A 20,846-nucleotide genomic window follows, 5' to 3' on the forward strand; every position below is an offset into this window, starting at 1 on the left:
GAACCCTGCCCGTGCCCTTCCTCTCTAAGCAATGCAGCCTTCTTCCTGCCTATTTTCGAGGCTTACCCTTCAGTCGGTTTGGTTATTATGTGCTCTGACGCAGTTTTTCCATGTTTCTTGTGTGACTTTCCATTTTTTAATTTTGATAACATTTGGGAAACAATGACTTACTTTCTCAGACACTTTTCACTAGCGTTTTTATCTCTCCTCTCTCTTAGGAATGCTAGGTATCACTCTTAGGTATCACTGTTGTGAGCTATGTTTTAGATTCTTTTTTTGGTTTTTCGAGACAGGGTTTCTCTGTATAGCCCTGGCTGTCTTGGAACTCACTCTGTAGACCAGGCTCGCCTCGAACTCAGAATTCCACCTGCCTCTGTCTCCTGAGTGCTGGGACTAAAGGCGTACGCCACCACGCCTGGCTAGATTCTTTTTACTCATTAATATCTCTTCATTGAGCTCCTTATAGACATAGTTCTCAAATATTACTTTGTGTTTAGCACCCTTTATTTAGAATCAAATACGTATTACATTGCCAAGCCCTGCCAGGTGGCCTTACCAGGAAAAAATAACAAACTCCTTGCATGGAGCCTGCAGGGAGCACTGAGTCCCACCCCTAGTTGAGAAGTATTGGCAACTGGCAGTTCCTGGAAGTGGATGCGTCAGTTTTCTTTAAACATGTGGCCCTGGTAGATGAGCTATACTGCAGGGCCCTATACCCGAGATTTTATGGGTAGAGCTACCCATGTCTCATCCCCTAACCGACTGGCTGCTGGCATCAACCTCTGCATGATCTATTTTCCAACAAGGATGCTCCAGTAGGGCAGCACATGTGTTGCCTACTTGACTCCATGTCTGGTAGCACAGGACAAAGCGTCCCACAGATACAGATACACTCAATTGATGGGTTTTTTCCATAAAGTAATGGAGCTGGTATTTGTGGAAAAACTACTTTGGAATCTGGATTTTGCCTTCCATGGAGGTAAGTCACTGCTGGATATCCTTAGACTCACAGTTTGTCTAGGAAAGCATCAGGAGTTGAGCTTCCCTCTCTGCTTTCAAGTAACTGAGCATCAAGACGTGGAGGAAAGAGGCAAGCCAATGAATGGGTGGACAGTGTGGTGCTTGGGTTTTTAAAACACTCTGGGGTGCCCACAGGGGAAAAATTCTTGAATAGAACAGCAATGGCTTGTGCTGTAAGATTGAGAATTGACAAGTGGGACCTCATGAAACTGCAAAGCTTCTGCAAGGCAAAAGACACCATCAATAAGACAAAAAAAACCACCAACAGATTGGGAAAGGATCTTTACCTATCCTAAATCAGATAAGGGACTAATATCCAATATATATAAAGAACTCAAGAAGGTGGACTCCAGAAAGTCAAATAACCCCATTAAAAAATGGGGCTCAGAACTGAACAAAGAATTCTCACCTGAGGAATACCGAATGGCAGAGAAGCAACTGAAAAAATGTTCAACATCCTTAATCATCAGGGAAATGCAAATCAAAACAACCCTGAGATTCCACCTCACACCAGTCAAAATGGCTAAGATCAAAAATTCAGGTGACAGCAGATGCTGGCGAGGATGTGGAGAAAGAGGAACACTCCTCCATTGTTGGTGGGATTGCAAGCTTGTACAACCACTCTGGAAATCAGTCTGGCGGTTCCTCAGAAAATTGGACATAGTACTACCGGAGGATCCAGCAATACCTCTCCTGGGCATATATCCAGAAGATGTCCCAACCGGTAAGAAGGACACATGCTCCACTATGTTCATAGCAGCCCTATTTATAATAGCCAGAAGCTGGAAAAAACCCAGATGTCCCTCAACAGAGGAATGGATACAGAAATTATGGTACATTTACACAATGGAGTACTACTCAGCTATTAAAAAGAATGAATTTATGAAATTCCTAGCCAAATGGATGGACCTGGAGGGCATCATCTTGAGTGAGGTAACACAATCACAAAGGAACTCACACAATATGTATTCACTGATAAGTGGATATTAGCCCAAAACTTAGGATAACCAAGATATAAGATACAATTTGCTAAACGCATGAAACTCAAGAAGAATGAAAACCAAAATGTGGACAATATGCCCCTTCTTAGAATTGGGAACAAAACACACATGGAAGGAGTTACAGAGACAAAGTTTGGAGCTGTGATGAAAGGATGGACCATCTAGAGACTGCCGTATCCAGGGATCCATCCCATAATCAGCTTCCAAACACTGACACCATTGCATACACTAGCAAGATTTTGCTGAAAGGACCCAAATATAGCTGTCTCTTGTGAGACGATGCCGGGGCCTAGCAAACACAGGAGTGGATGCTCACAGTCAGCTATTGGATGTATCACAGGGCTCCCAATGGAGAAGCTAGAGAAAGTACCCAAGGAGCTAAAGGGATCTGCAACCCTATAGTTGGAACAACATGATGAACTAACCAGTACCCCGGAGCTCTTGTCTCTAGCTGCATATGTATAGAAAGATGGCCTAGTCGGCCATCACTGGAAAAAGAGGCCCATTGGACTTGCAAGCTTTATATGCCCCAATATAGGGGAATGCCAGGGCCAAAAGAATGGGAATGGGTGGGTAGGGAAGTGGGGGGCGCTATGGGGGACTTTTGGGATAGCATTGGAAATGTAATTGAGGAAAATATGTAATAAAAAATATTAAAAAAAAACCACTCTGTGCTCTCTCAGGCAGACTGAGGGCCCTTACTAGATGTATTCCCAGGAAAATTTGTTTTAGTCCACACATGAGTGTCTAGCAGAACCTCATGGCTTCTGACTCTTTCTTATGTACACAAAACACATAATATAAATAATCTTCTAATCTCATCTTATTGAGTCATATAGTGCAGAGGGGTTTTTTTTTCCTTTTGACAAGAAGGCTTCCGATAGTAATCCCCCACTGGCCTATGTGTATAAACTGACAACACAGTCATTCCAACATATGCTTAAGGAGAAGGATATATGGTAGATATGAGGGAGTGCCCAGCCAGAGGCTCCTGGAAGAGTCCTGAGCAGGGAGAGGAAGTAGTAGGCTGAGCATGGCCGGCAGACGGACCCCGGTGAGGGAAAAGCAGGAACAGAGTAGGGGGGGGGGGAGAAGACCGAGCATGGGCAAAAGAGAAGACTAGAGAGCTTACAGTGGAGATGGCAGGGCTATAAGGAGAATGAGAAGCTCAGGGGAAGGAAGCCAGTGGGCTGCAGAAGGTTACTGGGAGATGAGAAGAGCTAAGAACCTGTAATACTGAAGAAGCCTGGAAGCCAGCATACATTTTGGCATGCTAATAGGCATCACTGGTAGCCTCTTGTCCTTCCTGCCAGTGACAAGGGAAATGACTCCTTTGGCAGAGCGGAACCAGCTTCAAGGCTCCCGAGGAGTGCTGACTTCTGTCTAACTACCAGAATCTTGGGAAATGGAGTTTCCTTTGGACCTGACAGTGTGGATTCCTGTTTTAAATTCGATTTATTTACTGAGGATTTGGAATACTTTGTTTGAATTCCACTGGATTTCATGTAGTCTGGGCTACTGGCTTTGAATTTCTGATCCTCTTGCCTCCACATTCCCAGTGCAGGGTCATGGGCTGAGACACCACACCCAGGTTCATTTCTCAGTTTAGAACTAAGCAGAGATCATGATCTTCTTCTATCTCTGCCCACAGAACAGGATGTGGCAGTCTTTAGGTCTGTATTTTTTCATGGTTTGCTGTTTATTAATTCTTTTTGGGTTTCCAATTTGTGTTTTTAAGAAACACAATCCACGTTCTATACCCCTTTCTCTTGTTACAGAATTCATAGGTTCTAGTGCAAAGCAACAGCAAAATAACTCCTTTTTTTTTTCTTTTGGTTTTTCGAGACAGGGTTTCTCTGTATAGCCCTGGCTGTCCTGGAACTCACTCTGTAGACCAGGCTGGCCTCGAACTCAGAAATCTGCCTGCCTCTGCCTCCCAAGTGCTGGGATTAAAGGTTTACCCAGCTTTTTTTTTTTTTTTTTTTCTTTTTGACTCCCTTTTTATTGTCTCTATTGATTACAGGTTGGTAACTCAACTACATTGCAAGTGAGAGGCAAAGCTGGTTGGAATTCCTCTCTTTTAGGCATACTCACAATCTAGTCTGTGATTAGTAAAAAACAAAAACAAAAAAATTTAAGCTAATAAAGGGTGAGTAGACTCCCTTCTGCTTTGAAACCACATGAAAGCACCTTCTGTGACAAATGATATGCTAATCATGGCAAGCTAAGGAAAAGCTGCCTTCCCCAGCCAGCCGCAGGAGGGACTGTGTGAGTGATCTAAGCAATAAATCAAATCTTGATTGCTTTCCACCTGTCATTTTAAAATATTAATCTGCTGTGGTATGCAGGAATTTTTATTTAATTGTAGTGTTAAATAAACCATCGCGTATACAGCGCAGTTTATGTTTAATTCACACTCATCCCTGGCTGAGCAGCACATGGCTTGGTGACAGCCACAATGCCTGTGGCTCTTTGTCTGCTACTGAAGCCAGGCGTCAGGAAGCGGATATAGTTAATAAACGCTACTAAAGGGCCAAGGCAGCCATCTCTCTGAATAGCACTATCCAAGTTCATGGTGTTCTTGGGTTACAGAACCTCCTACAGCAACACTGAGTCGCAGGGGAGAATAATGTTTACATCTGTAAGTGAAGTGGTTTGAGTGTGGAGTGTCCCCTGCAGGCTTTTGTGCTTGAACTTTTGGTCCTGAGCTGGTGGCACTATTGGCAAAGACTATGGAACCACTGGAGCGTGCTCTTGGAAGTGAGCCGTCAAGCTTCAAAACACACCCTGCTTCCCATTTGTGCTTGGCTCTTAATGGTGGGATACTTGCCCTGCCACACCTTCCGGCCAGGATGAACTCTACCGCTGAAAGTGTAAGCTTAGAGTAAACCAGCATTCCCTTGAGTTGCTACTTGCCAGACACTTGATCCCTGGCATCAATGAAAAAAAGAAACAGAACAATCTTGTGATTTGAAGAATTTAAAGGCTTCCTTAGACAAAAAAGAATGCTAGATCCAGAATGGTTCTAGAAGTCAGATTTATAATCTTATAGAGGAGATAATGTTTCATAAACGATGAAACCTCTGCGCCTACCAGTACTTTTATTGGTGCATAGCATGGTGTTTTGTACAGATGGGGAGCCCAAGTGAAGTATAAGTGGTCGGGGCTGGGGGTGGGGAGGTTAACTGATTCCCCTGAAGAGAGTCTAGCTGGTTTTCCAGGGAACTGTGTGAGCAGAATGTCTAAGCCACAAACTATTCTTTCACAGTAAAGTAGAGCTGTTTGTGTTCCTACCCCAGCATTGTGTTGATGAAACTTCCTGTTTACAGAATTCTTTTTGTTTGTTTGTTTGTTTTTGTTTTTGTTTTTGTTTTTCGAGACAGGGTTTCTCTGTATAGCCCTGGCTGTCCTGGAACTTACTCTTAGACCAGGTTGGCCTTGAACTCAGATATCTGCCTGCCTCTGCCTCCCAAGTGCTGGGATTAAAGGCATGCGCCATCACTGCCCAGCTCACAGAATTTCTTCTTATGAAATGTTGTGACACAATCCATCCCTACTACAATCTTATGGCTACCTGCCCTCTGGGAAGACTACAACACAAAATTTTTTCTATTTCAGAAATTTGAAAACAACAAACAAACAAACACACACAGAGCAAACAAAATCCAGGGGGAAATGAAGCTTGAAGGACTGACTAGAGAATCCTCTGGAAACACCCCACTGACGTATACATGAGACATAGGTTTCTTAGCTCCCACGTTTATCATTAAATGAACACATCTGAGGTTGTTTTCTTTCTGTAATCCAATGGGAGCAACTCATCCTGCTCCCTTTTAGGGAATAGTTTATAAGCACAAAAGATACCATTAGCTGTAGCATGGGGTATTAGAATCAAATATCACAATTAATTGTGAAGGGAGTACCCAAGTAATTATCAAAGAGCCAAGACTGAGAACACCTTAACTCTACAAGACATCTATCTCCAAAGATCTATAACTGGCATTGTCACAAGTAATCTTCATGTGGTCTTTTTGAAATGAGAAATGTGTGACAGCCTCACATTCTCCAGGCTTCTGCAAGGGCTCCAGGGATCATGCCTTTCTTCTCTGAAACACTCTAGAATGACCCACTCTCGAGTCAGATGCTATCCATACATTTCTTAAAGTTAATTTTAAGTGAGCATACAGAAGATTGCATTTCGTTATGGCATCTTCCCACATCCTCTGTTTAGTATGCTCCCCTTTGTCCTCTGCTGGCCCCATTCCTTCCTGCCTGCATCCCCTCTCTGCTTTCCTATTACACACTCTCCATTGCAGTCTCTCTTCTCTTCGTCCTTCTCTTTACTCTTCTCCTGTGATATCTTCTTTCTCTTTTCTGTTTCTAACTTTGTGAACTTACACACAAACATGTACACACACACACATACATACACACTTAAAAAATATTCATTTTAAGCGACAGGGCATCAGATGCCCTGGAACTGGAGTAAGAGGTGATGTTGAACCACCTGATACATTTGCTAGGAACCAAGCCAGGTACTGCAAGAGCAGTAAGCACTCTTAATTACTGCTCTAGCCTTCTCTAATATTCATATTTTCTTTTAAAAAGTCTTTGTTGGTCAATCAGGCAAGTTTGAAAGATCAGGGCTTAATACATATGAATGTATAACTATAAAGTCTGTGGTCAAAATAATTATCCATACTTAAAAATTGGATAGTTATTACTTATACATATTTGGGAAATTCAATTAGCTTCCCTCACTCTTCTACTTCCATTTTTGTTCTGTAAAATGAGTCTGATACAAGAAAGATGTGAGCCAACACCTTCATCTACATCTCTGTCCTGTAACTTAATACCTTCTCTCATATTAAAAGTTATAGTCTTGGTTTTGTACCATTGACATTTTAATTAAAGAGATGGAAATGCATAAATGAGAATATGGTATACTTCCTGTACTGGCTAGTTTTGTGTCAACTTGATACAGCTGGAGTTATCACAGAGAAAGGAGCTTCAGTTGAGGAAATGCCTCCATGAGATCCAACTATAAGGCATTTTCTCAATTAGTGATCAAGGGGAAAAGCCCCTTGTGGGTGGAACCATCTCTGGACTGGTAGTCTTGGGTTCTATAAGAGAGCAGACTGAGCAAGCCAGGGGAGGCAAACCAGTAAAGAACATCCCTCCATGGCCTCTGCATCAGTTCCTGCTCCCTGACCTGCTTGAGTTCCAGTCCTGACTTCTTTCAGTGATGAATAGCAATGTGGAAATGTAAGCTGAATAAACCCTTTCCTCCCCAACTGCTTCTTGGTCATGATGTTTGTGCAGGAGTAGAAACCCTGAGTAAGACACTTCCTTTTAGCTATCTTATAAAAAGTGTGTCTTTTGTCTACACTTGCCGGAATGGAAGCATGACAATAAAAGGGAACAATAAAGGTGACTTGGCTCTCCAAGAACAGGATAAATATAGGCACTGGGTCTATAGCCATGAGGATGCATTCGGCCAGGGTTGGACATGGGTGAAATTTGGGAACCAGCACTAGGACACAAAAAAACTTGAGTTTAGGAAAGAGGACTGTTTGGGTCATGCAAGTATTTTCAAATGCTTTCAGGGATATCAAATGGGAAAGGGTATTAAATCTGTTCTGAATGCTTCCAGAATTAAAATTATTGATGAGAAAAAATTTCTCAATTTAAGCTGTGCAAGAAGTGATAGAAATTAAAAATAAAAATATCTCATCATAAAAGTCTCCAGAGGGCATCAAAGGGCCTTTAACCAAGGAACAAATAAACTATATAACACATCCAAAAGTTGAACAATGATTTCATGGATTTCTCTCTCTCTCTTTTTTTTTTAAACAACATTTGTGCCAGCTTGCCTCCTTTGGGGTAGCAGCCCTTCTTAGAGTGGAGAAGCTGACTATAGGAAAAGGTACATGTGGCCACCATCACTTATGCCTTATATTTGGCTCCACAACAGGGGGGTGCTTATTAAAAGTGGCTCTTCCATAACCCATCTGAACTTCAATTTTCTCATCCACAAAATAAAAGCCACAGACCTAACAACCTTTCAGGTCTGCTGCTCACATTCTCTTTTAGCAGTGTTACAACTGTATATGTTCTGGTCCTCATGTGCCCTCACTATTGGGGTTAGAACACTTTTTACATGAGAAGATTATCATTGTGTCACCATATTTCCCAGAATCTGGATATACCCTTCTGCGTGCTTATCCCATGCTTTCTAGGTTGTCTAGGATTAACATTATTTTTGGCTGGTATGAACATTAACATAGCTAGAACATCTATATGGTCCTGATTGTTGATGGTATTTTTTTTCTACATGCAAACACTTATCATACAAACACTTTCCCTGCATACAAACACTTAGCTGATTTCTCATGGGGGAATCTTTATAAGATTAAACATGAATGATTGGGTAGATGTTTTTATTTCTCAGACTGCTACTGGCCACGTACATATCAAATCCCTTAGGAGTGTTTATTTTGCCTGCCATGACCTGCAAAGACTCTTACATGGTTTTATTTCACTTTATCTTATCATTTAAATTCAGCTTCTCAGGTTTCCATCCCAGACAACACTGATTAACAAGGGATATTATTCTACATTAAACAACAAACAAACAAACAAACAAAAACAAAAAACCTGAAACATCTACAAGGCATACAAACATAATGGAGTTCAGTCAATGAGTTGACCCCTGCAGGATCAAAACTCAAGTGACCTCATAATTACTTTAGCTTCTTGTCTGAGGAGACTGTCCCAGCCACTGTTCAAGAAACTTAGAGCTACTTTGGCCCTCTGGGCTGAAAAGATAAAGCTCAAACTCCAGGTAGAACAAGGCAGCTGGAGGTCACAGGGCACAGCAGTGAAGAAGGAGGATTCCTTGTTGAAGTCACCTGAATAATGATGAGGGCATGGTTGTGCTAACACCCTCCTTAACTTAAGAACAGCTAGATTAGATACAACAAAGCCCAGCGCCCATCCAGGGCCAGGTAAAGGAACGATTTTCCATTTAACTGACCAGAAAGCCTCGGAATTCAAGAGTCAGTAAGCAGAGAACACATAAATCTCTGGCCTTCATAGGGAACAGCTTGATTATCCTTAAGCCCCATTTCAATTCTGTCAAGTAGATTTTTAAAGCAAGATCCAAACAAATAAAATGTTTCTATATAATGGATTTTCAGAACAAGGAGTAAGAATTTTGCAGAATGTCAAAATACCCAGCTGCTGACAATGTGATATCCGCAATGTTGTCCCAGCTGCTGACAGAGAAATATTCACAATGTTGTCCAAGACACCGTATAGATGTAAAGACTTGCAAACAGAAAAACATGCTACAGATTGAAAAAATCTTGCAGACAAAACTAAGCTATGTGGGTGTTACTGTTGGTCAAGGGCATCAAACATTCATGGTAGGTGTTGTATAGGCTCAAACAACTAATAGACTCTCAGGAACAATGAAAAAAAAATTCAACTAAGTAGTAGAATTCAGAAACCACATATAAAAATCAAATACTTTTTTCTACACACCATGATGAAGCCCTTGAGGAAGAAAGTAGGCAAAGAATGTGCCATTGATTACGACTCTGAAGAAGAACAAACAAAAACTTAGGAAGACACCCAACCAAGGAGGTAAAAAGCTTCCACTGTGGAACTGGAGAATAATGCAGAAATGGAAGAAAATCCTCCAGATGCAAAGATAATCCTCCTTCAAGGATAGGGTGAATTAATAGTGTGAAAGCGGCTACACAGTCTGAACAACTGATGCCACGTCATCACACTAAAATACCAATATGATGTGCTTCAAAGAACACGGGAAAATCCAAAGTCTAATATGGAAACAGAAAAGAACCCCACTAGTCAAATAACTCCGAGTACAAAGAACAATATCAGAGACATTCATACATACAACACAAAATAAACCTTAAAAATCAAGACCAAAACATTCTGTACAGCAAAAGAAATTAAATCGAATCAAGTTAGAGCATCAAGAAACTGCAACTCGAGCATGTATCAATGGGAGTTTCCACAATTGAGGTGAGAGGCAGAAATATTATCCAGGATTTTCCCCATATATGAGGAGAAATTCAGATCTACAGGCACAAACACCTCAACAAATCCTAAGCAGTGGAAACACAAGAAAAAGGAACACTCTACCACCCAGTGATGACATTGAACAAATGAGCAGAGAGAATAAAATATCAAAGGCAGCAGGAAGTGAGAGGCCACAGGTGCCCTGTGAAAACAAGGACCAAGCGGACTTCCTAGAAGGAGCAATGGGAACATAAACACAGTGGAATAGATCTTGAAAATAATTTTACCAAATGATAGTCTAACGCATATGGACATGTCAACACACACAGAAAAAGAACACAATCCGACGTAGGCTTTCTCATCAGAACTCTCTGCACAGAGAGAATGCACTAGAAGCTGTTTTTCCTAAATGAAGAAAGAGCAGCACCAATAAAGCCACAGCTAGGACTTGAATTCACAAAGGCCAGATGCTTCCTGGTGAGACAGGAGCGAGGCTGAGATGCTTGCTGTGTCATTTGATTTAATACTTGAATCTCATACAGGGCTATTAAGAAATAAAAAGTCTATTTGGAGTTGACTCTTTCATGGCTTTATTTTATAAAGAAAATAATAAACCGATTATGAAATTAATATGGAAATAATGGAGGCATCTTAATGCAGTGAGCAGAACTTTGAAAAAAAGGAAGAACACCATGCGACTCAGGCTTCCTTAATTTCAGACTTCTTAATAAGGGTTTGGTCCATAGTCCTGAGTATAAACAGACAAACAGAACGGAACAGAGAGTCCTGAAATACAGCCGCCCACACACGCAGAGCTGAATTCCATCAAAAGGTAAAGAAGCAATTTAGCTGAGAACAAACAATGCTTTCAAAATGACAAACACTCAAATATTCATAGGTATAATCTATACCTTACTCAATTTTACTTAAATATGCATCAAGGGCTGAGTATAAAACTATAAAGCATATGCAACTAAAAAGAAAATACAAAACTCTGTGTAAAAATGCCAAAATATTTGAATAGGTACTTAATCAAGGAAGAGACACAGCATATAAGCACTACAATGCTTAACAACAACTCTTAGTAGTGAGAAAGACACATAATAAAACCCACATAAGATGCCACTGTATACAAGGCCGAAAGCTAAGATTTCAAAGATTTAAGACTTAGTCTTGCCAAGAACTGGAAGTCTGGGTTAAAGCCAGGATTCCCGTAGATTTGTGAGATAAACAGGAAATGATACTGGAATACTACCTGGCATGAAAAACGGTAAGAGTTAGCGATGTGTTCTAAAACTCAGAATCCCTATGTTGAGCAAATGGAACACTGTGGAAGAAGGGCACATGCCTCACGACTCCATCTGCGGGAAATGTAGAAAATGAGAAACACAAAGAATGCCACATCAGCACCCAGACTGGCTTTTGCTAGGGACAAGGGAAGCCAGAGGGACAACTGTGCGTGAGTGTTTTAGAAGAGGAAGCTCACCATCTTGTCTGCGATGACAATTTTACAGACTTAACTATTCACCTGTGTGTAGATTCACTCTGCCAATGGTGCCACAGGCAAGGCTAAAGTGTTGTGTGTACAGCTCCCACCAAACTGCAGGCTCCACGGCAGGATGCTGTGACAGTCCAGCTGCTTCTGCCCTGAGTTCTTTTTTTTTTTTTTTTTGACAATAGGTTTTTGTTTACTTTTTTAATCACAAGACAAAACTCATAACCTTGGATTTCTAAACTTGCTGTACTTCAAAAATCAAATCTGTAGAATTATCCTTTATATCTTTTTTTTAATTACGTATTTTCCTCAATTATATTTCCAGTGCTATCCCAAAAGTCCTCCATACCATCCCCCCTACTTCCCTACCCACCCATTCCCATTTTTTTGGCCCTGGCGTTCCCCTGTACTGGGGCATATAAAGTTTGTGTGTCCAATGGGCCTCTCTTTCCAGTGATGGCCGACTAGGCCATCTTTTGATACATATGCAGCTAGAGTCAAGAGCTCTGGGATCTCCTTTATGTCAGGGCTTTACCACCACCCCCTGATTCTGCCCAGTTGCTCAACTGGCTTTATTCATTTACTTGACTCCAGTAGAATCTCAATTTGTAACTACCCACTGATTTCTTGTCTTCTGTTGAAAAAGAGCTAGAGGAGCCCACCCATCCCTCAGAAGAGAAACACCACCCAAACCTCATCATTCATTTCATAGTTATGCAAACCCAAGTGGTTCTCTAAACCAGTTTTTATAAACCACTTTTCATTGGTCTATATTCAAACAAATAGCAATCACAAACCCCCACCCCTCACCTGTTACACACTTAAACAGATCCAAGATTGCTCACTTAGCATATAAAGAAGATACAGCAGACTTACGCCCCTTAGTGACTTTTTACCAGATTATAACTAGAAATCATTGCATCATTTTTTTTTTCTCAAGAAGAGCTATAGAAAGAAAAGGATCCTGGAGAGAAGAGTGATTTCTTGCTGTTAGGTGCAAGATGTAAGAGTTTATAAATAAATGTCCCCATAGACAGTGAAAGGTCATAAAGTTATCATCAGCCATTTTCTCTGGGTGGTCGAGTCTCATTTCTACCATGATGGATGGATGAGGTGGCTCCCCAAATATCTCTTCTGTCATTAGTCACAAATCTTCACGTGTAGTACAATGCTTGCCCAGCCCATAGATTCTCAACTCTGAGCACTCACAGCCCAAGTCATAGACCACACAGTAAACTCTCGCTACTTCCTCCAAGACTGCCCTAACTGTACTTCTAAAGAGTAAACAAAACATTTCATAATATTAAGTTTAAAATTCTAGCTCCCCTTTTCAACATTTCTGCACGAGATTAAAATATAGCGTTAACTTCTTCAGCATTCACGAGCCTGTCTTCAATTCATTTTCAAATGCTCATGTCTATGTGATAGCTTTGTGGTGTGTACTTACAAGTAGAACTTCTCATCCCACACTGGATTCAAGTTTCCAAAGATAGTTTTCGTTCTTCTTTTATTTTTGCCAACTTGAACTGTCACATATGGGTCGCTGGACCCTGTTTTGTCTTTTGCCTGCAAGCCTTGTGCGGAAACCACTGAAATGAACCAGAAATGAAGGCTTCAATATGACGACACTTTCAGAAACAAAACCATCAGAGAGAATGTTTTCTGCCATTTTACCCTGGGCTTGCAGAGTTGACCTCACCACACTCATTCTCACGGCTCACTGAACTCCACAAACTAGAACAGAGTATGCACAATGACTGTAACATCTCTGTTCTTTATCCTGCTGAGCACTACCCACCATGGGTGCCTACCACTTTTCCTTTGTCCCTCTGTTGATGGACACCTGTGCTGAACCAATACCTCCGCTTCTTTGAATTGTGCTGCAGTGGGCATAGGAGTAAAGTGATTTACGTGAGATAGTGACTTTTGGTTTTGTCTCTTTGGGGTATACACTTCATAGTGGGACCACTGGGACATGTGGTAGTTACATTTTGAATATTTTATAGCACTTTTCTTGTTCTCCATATTAACGGTTTTAATTTATATTGCTCTCACCACTGTACTGGGCTCCTTTCCCTCCATATTCTGATCTGCAGTTATTTTTTGTAATTTTGGAGGGTAAGCATTCTAATGTGTGAGGAGGAAGCTCACTGTGTTTGAGATCTGTATTTCTTTAATAATCAGTAATATGGAACAATTTTTTGTGTATCATTGACCAGGTATAAATCTCATTTTGATAAATGTTGACTCAACTGTTTTCCTATTAATAGGAATTCATAACAAAATACTGCCACTTCTCACAGTATGCATGAAACTGGAAGAGACTGTGTTCAGTGGAAGAACCTGATACAAAATGATGTCACTCCTCTATGACTACAACTACAACTGTGTGCAAGAAGCTGTTGGGGTCCTAGGGAAAGATAGCATGGTGTGTGTGTGTAAACATGTAGTATATTTTATGATTTGGTAGGAGGAACATATTTCAAAAGACATATCACACATCAAATTGATTACAGCAAATACTATGTGCTATGTTCTTAAAGCACAGAACAGGTGTCATGCATGAGCTTTCAGAACAAAACGACACTTTGCAAATTAGCTAGCTAGATTTTATCATCCTGAATTGTATTCATATTTGAAAATCCATGCTGGGCGTAAGGAGAAACATACAGTAGTAGCTGTAAATTTTTAAAAAATCAAGAAAATATCCAACGATATTTTGATATACTTACATATGTGTATTGGATTAGGGTACATGCAGCATATGCAAAAAAATTGTTCAGTAAAATTCAAATGATTTAAAAACTTAATAGATTGAGTGTGGGTATTGATCAGCTTAATCCAATAAAGAAAGGGTTTTTATTTTATTATGTAGTAAAATAACAGAAGATTGGTTAATGCTTCTGGTGTTGCTTTTATTTAGTATATGGGTTTTTTGCCTGCACGTTTGTATGTACATCAGATGTGTGCAGTGCTCATGGAGGCAAGCAAAGGGCATCAAATCTTCTGGACCTAGAATTATAGGTGGCTTTAAGCACCCATGTTGGTACTGGCAACTTAAACCAGAAACTTAAACTAGGTTACTGTAAGAGCAGTAGATACTAATTAAACAATAACCCATCTCTCCAGCTCCCACGTACATGTTAATATCATTCAAAGGACCAACTTTAGAGTTTTAAAGAACTTTAACCATCACTGGTGTTTACTTAAGGGTCAGGTGGACGAGTGTGTAGTTCTAAAAATGATTCCCCTTAAAGCAACACACTAATAGTGACCCTCAGTGAGGACATTATTAACACTGCTGCCATTATTCAGTAGCAAGCAACTTGAAAAGCTAATTTATTAAATCTTTAAAATATTGATAAGTAAATTAACAGAATATAGAGTGAAAGTATTGCAATTTTCCTTCATCTATTTGAGAAAATTGAATAGGTAGATTTGCCAACATTGAGGAGAGTTTTTTTTTAATCTATTTTATCTAGAGTTTTTTATTAATGGTGATTCCCAATACACATAAAAACCCTCTATACAGAATAAAATGTATTTACCTGTAATGGTTATTTTTGCAGACCACTTAGATGTCCCATCCAGCACGCTCTGCTTGGCAGCCTTTGTGTACTGCACAAAATCCTCTTTGGAGATCTGGAACATTTCCTGAATGACTTCAAACACCTCTGGCCTGTTTCTCTCCCTGATCTTCATTCTTTCTTTCATGGCTGTGATGATGGTCTGCGTCTTGTCCTCCGCACCGTGCTTAGAGCTCTTCTCTGCTGCTCCTGCAATGGAAAGTCAGTGACTGTGTGAATATCCAGGAGTCATTCTGGGATGGTTCAAAAGGAGATACATGCATGTCAAAGATTTAGTTTAGAGGAGCTAGGATGGCTGTTCTGTTAAACATCAGGAGAATGAATCACTGTGCTGAAAGCATTGGTCCATATTAGCATTATTGGCAACCGAGTAGACTTCAGTCACCCATAAAACCACATTACTGGAACAAGTAAGGAGTTCTATAAGTAGTTGGGTTGAATTACAAATGACAACAACAACAACTGTTGCATGCAAACATAAGACATGCAAGTATTTAATGACTCTAAAATGAATTGAGAACTGGATCAGACATAAGTGGCATTTTTCAACTGGAGACAAATAATGCAGGGCTCATCCAACTTTTCTCTGTGGGATGGACTGTAATGAAACGCTGTTTTATTTACATTGAAAGAATCCCCATACCACACATACATTACATACCAAAACATAGTGAAACATTCTTCTTTGCAAAAACCATTTGGAAACCAGTGGTCTGGATGCTATAGCAGGTAGCAGGCAGCACACTTAAATCCTCACCAACAGACATATTTCTAGTCAAATGGGCTAAATTTCACTTTCAACCAAAATCTTTCAATTTGTTTGTTTTGTGGTCGACATCAACTTCCTGAGTATTGTATGATTCACAAATGCTTCCAGCTATAGATCATTCCCCAAGTACCATGTCTGTGGCCTTCAACTTCCCCACCCACCAGAGGTATCCTCACTGCTAGGCCTGGGCTCCTGGGATACGAATGTGTACATGTGTGTGTATGACTGTGTCATGGCACATATGGAGATGTCAGAGTCTGTGCCTTCTACCATGTATGCTCTGGGGATTGAACTCACCCTGACTGTGTTGGTTGAAAAGCACCTTTATGTGCTCTGCCACCTCACCCACCAGCCCTCAAACATATTTAAATGAGAAGATTAAAAAAGAATGAATCCTCATTTAAAGAACATTTAAAATACCCTATTCATCTGTTAAAACATGCCTTATAACAGCTGTGTATCTGTAAATTATGTGCCATTAAGTAATTAAGCATGTTTGTAATTTACCAGTAACAGCTTGACTACACAGTGCATAGTTCTCGCTCAGTAAAATATAGTGAATTAGGTTGGACTGCATGTCTGCACTACCTAACAGGCATACTTGGCTTCAAGTATTAGAATGCCCCTTAAATGTCAAAGATGGATAGAAAATACCTGCAAGATTCAAAGCGTCTGGAGAAATGTGTTTGCTTGGTGACAGTCACACTAAGATATTTGAATGGTTAGAAGCAGCATGAAGATGGTATTCACTCCTCACCCTTATACGCAGAAGGCTGAGATCATAGCCATTGCTTAATCCAGAGGCTCTAGAAAGAATTCCCTGCCCCTATATTGTCAAACAGCAGCTACAAATTTAAAGCTAGAACGTCAAGAGATTCCTTATGCCAAAGTATCAAATCTCCGACAATTAACTTTGAAATCTCTTCCCTCTTCTTTTGATGTTGTAGTTGTGTTCCTGCTGGAATATGTATGGATTAGTCAGATCTGTGAACTGAAATTGCCAATTTGGGAAGGGAAGGCTGACAGAAACTTATGTTTAAGCCCCTTATCTGTCATTTCCAGAGAAGATACATAGCTTTGAAATTTTTCTGCGTTTACATTTTGTTTCTTGAAGAGCTTCGATCAGAGCTTCAGATATGAATTCGTAATTAATTTGGCGGCTGATCTGCGAGCCCTTTCCCTTGCTCACCATTGTTCACCAAACACCCACCTTAATTTTCCAATCAGACTGTGTTTTTAAATTGCTGCAATTTGTCACAAATTTCCAGTCTTACTCTGTTTATTTCAAAGTAATTTCAATGTAATCAGTGATAACTGCAAATAAGCGCTTATGTGAAAAAATACTCTGGTAGCTTCCTGAAGTAGCCAGCCACTGGTGATCAACAGTAGCTGAGATCAACGGAGATGCATTGCAGCAAAGCCCCCATCACACAGGATGCGCTGCCCCGTGCGGCCTTCATCTCCCATCAGGGACCGCTCTATGGACAGACTAGGCAGTGCAGTTCCACACAAGAGAGCAGGGAGAGAATTCAGCTTAGATGGAAGCAAGTGTCCTCCGGTCAATGAGAATTCAACTTTACATAGAAGGGAAAATATTCCTCACAGGGAAACTGGTTTCTTTTTATGTAATTCCACTATCAACCAGAACGTCTCTCTTTCTTTCTTTCTTTCTTTCTTTCTTTCTTTCTTTCTTTCTTTCTTTCTTTCTTTCTTTCTTTCTTTCTTTCTTTCTTTCTTTCCTTCTTTCTTTCTTTCTTTCTTTCTTTCTTTCTTTCTTTCCTTCTTTCTTTCTTTCTTTCTTTCTTTCTTTCTTTCTTTCTACTTTTTAACTTATAATTTGAATGATATTAGTTTTCATGTGAAATTCATAATTTTCTATTTTGCAATTCTAGTATTTTTTCCAAATAAGTAGATCTGTCTGCTTCAACTTCCCCATCCTTCTTTCCCCATTTCTTTCACTCCCCTAATGTCTCTGTGTGTATATCCTTGTGTGTTTATATACTTAATGTGTATATATACTTCATGTGTTTATGTGTGCTTCTATGCTTTGTGTGTAACATGTGTGTTTATACACTTGATGTGTACCTGTGTGTTTATATACTTTGTGAGTCTATTCTTGAGTATTTTTCAACCTTCTCCTTTGTTCCCAGCCCTATTCTCTGCTCATTTGCTCAACAAATGTTCCACACACTTCTGCAATCCCCAGGTCTCCTGCCTCAGTGCGTTACCCTCTATTCTAAGAATACATTTTTGTGTTCTCCTTAACAGAAGATTCAGTCTTCTCACACCTAATGATCATATTTTCTGCCTCCCACTACAGAAAACAAAAGCAATGGTCAAGCCCCATTTGTATCATTAGCACCTTGAAGTGATACAATTATTGCCAACCTGTAAACACTCAACCCTCTTGTGTTTAACACTCAGAATGACCCACTTACCTAAGTGTGTATGTGTGTGTGTGTGTAGCTGGTAGGACTATGCTCTATTAAATGCATAACCTAATGTCTAGCACAATGTTTAGGAAATAGCATGTGCTCAAGAGATACAGATGCCAAGCTAGTTTTTGAAGAAATTAAAGGTAAAAAGGCAGTCATAATCAATTTAATGAATCATCTGCTTCTTGTAGACTGTGCCCTGGGCCATAATTCAGGAGGGAGGACTCCCTATAATGCACAATAATTAAAGTGCTAAGAATACAGTTATGACGAGAAAACAAATGTCTCTTGGCTTCAGATCTGGAATTCATAGGAAACAGGTTATGTGCCTATAACCAGAAAGCTGAGCCTGCTTAACCTGAACTAGATTGAGCTGCCCAACATGTGCATCTCGAAGTTAGGGCAATGCAAAGGCAAGTAGCCAGCTACACATGTAAGGGGTGTGGTGGCGCATGCCTTTAATCCCAGCACTTGGGACACAGAGGCAGGCGGATTTCTGAGTTCGAGGTCAGCCTGGTCTACAGAGTGAGTTTCAGGACAGCCAGGGCTATACAGAGAAACCCTGTCTCGAGAAACCAAAACCAAACCAAACCAAACCAAAACAACCACCCCAAAAACCCCCAAAATACCAACCAACCAAACAAACAAACAAAAAGAACATAGCATAGCAATAAAGTGCTAGGCATGTAGTTAGCACATTTGTGGGAAAGAAGGGGTAAGTCCCCACCTGCCAGGCACTAGCTGATATGTTCTGAATGTTTGTGGTTCCCTAAATGTCAGCACTGAAACCTAATCACCAACATGACAGTGTCAGAAGGTGGACATTCAGGAGAATAGGCAGGTACCAAGGACAAAGCTCTGATGGATGATGCTCTTACAATACAGGGCCAAGGGAGCCCTTCCCCACTTAATCCTTGTGGAGCGCAGATCAATAGCTGACAGTGGGACAAATGTTGGGGTGCATGGGGGCTGATGCAGTGAGAGATGAAGTTTTGATATTCAGCATCTACCTAGTTTATGGTGATTTTCTATAGAGCTGCAAATGATCCAGAACATCATTCTTTTGCATTTGAATTCTTTGCTCTCCTCTCCTCTTTTTCTCTCCCCATTCTCTTCCCCGCTCCCTCCCTTCCTCCCTGCCTCCATCTCTCTTTCCCTTCCTCCTTCCTTTTTTCTCCCCACTTCCCTTCCTTCCTATTTTCCTTTCTTCCTTCCCTCCTTCCTTCCTTTCTTCCTTGCACGGTTTTATGAGGTGCAAGGCACCTTACCCTGGGGCTCTCATTACTGCTAAGCAAGCACTATCAATTGATCTTCACTTCAACCCCCATAGTTACTTCTTCACCTTAGCTAAGCCTTGGCTGCCTCATCCATAGGCAAACAGGAATGATGGTGCTACCTCTTTTTAATGAGTTTCAAACGAGAACAATGGTAATACCTCTTTTAATGAGGTTAGGTGAGAATTGAGCTCAAGTAGATAGGTAGAGTAATATATAATGATAGTTAGAGTCTTCTAATGAATATTAAATGTGGGATTTAGAAAGTCAAACAAGCAAAGATCAGAGACATCTATCAAAGTATTTCATCCTAGCAAGGGACTGCAAGACTTTGAGCTCCAGTTACTGTGAAGCATCCACAAAGAGTCACGATTAGTACCTGGCAAAGGCTACTGTCTCCATAGCTACTAGCCAGGTGGGGTCAATACAGTGCTTAAAGACAAAAGGTATTAGAGTCCAAAGAATCTGGAAAGTTTAGTTTGTTGGTTTGTGTTTAGACATCCAGAAACCCTTACATGCCCTTGAGGTTAATAGACCCAGGTGGTGGTGGGTTAGCATCCAGGGAAAGCACACAGGCTATCAGGGCTGAGGCATCTGAGTACGGCTTTTGCTGTCTAGCAGTTTGTAGCATAGAAACGGGTCGTGTCTTTTCTTGTGACATCATGTGGGTGGTCCTCTGTGCATGCCTGTTTTTCTTTCTGGGGAATCATGTAGGTGGGCACAGAGTTGACATCTTCCCACCCTTCCCATTAGTTGCTTTGGATCTGAGATAACCCCAGCCCTCCTCCCTTCACATGCTTTCTGTCTCTTCATGGAACAGACCTGCGACTCCCCCAGAGGCCACCCCCTTCTCAGAGACTCAAAGCTGCATAGCCCACAGTTCTTGCAAACAAAGACCTAGATAACTGGGGGAGCTCTGGTGTGATGAAGCATCTCTCCCACCCCTGTAGGTGGCTCTGTGATGAAAATGGGGGCACGTGGGCAGGGGGCCCTCTCATGAGGAACTGCCACCTTCTACTGAAGTGATTTGACTGTCACTGAATCTGCCCCCAAGCCAAGCCCTAACTTCTGCTCCTCTGACTCTGTCTGTACCATCCCCACTGCAGATAAGCATCCTGACTGCAAATGCAGCCTCCTAGGATGAGTTTGGGAAATGCTTTCACTAAAATAAATAAATAAATAAAAAATCAGGATGGGTTCTTTTATCTCATTGGTA

General features: G+C 40.9%; 1 protein-coding gene across 1 annotated transcript in view; it reads right to left on the bottom strand.

The window, feature by feature from the left end:
• Positions 1-20,846, bottom strand: part of Unc13c (unc-13 homolog C) — a 502,014-nt gene that overhangs the window by 248,068 nt on the left and 233,100 nt on the right. The window contains exons 9-10 of the mRNA XM_085844784.1: positions 15,114-15,341; positions 13,013-13,154 (exon numbers count right to left, since the gene is read on the bottom strand). Of these exons, the coding sequence (XP_085700910.1) occupies positions 13,013-13,154; positions 15,114-15,341 (370 nt within the window). The remainder of the gene's footprint in view (positions 1-13,012; positions 13,155-15,113; positions 15,342-20,846) is intronic.

The sequence above is a fragment of the Mus caroli genome, unplaced genomic scaffold, assembly GCF_978045245.1.
Source record: "Mus caroli unplaced genomic scaffold, Mus_caroli_1 scaffold_11, whole genome shotgun sequence".
In the NCBI taxonomy this organism is placed as follows: domain Eukaryota; kingdom Metazoa; phylum Chordata; class Mammalia; order Rodentia; family Muridae; genus Mus; species Mus caroli.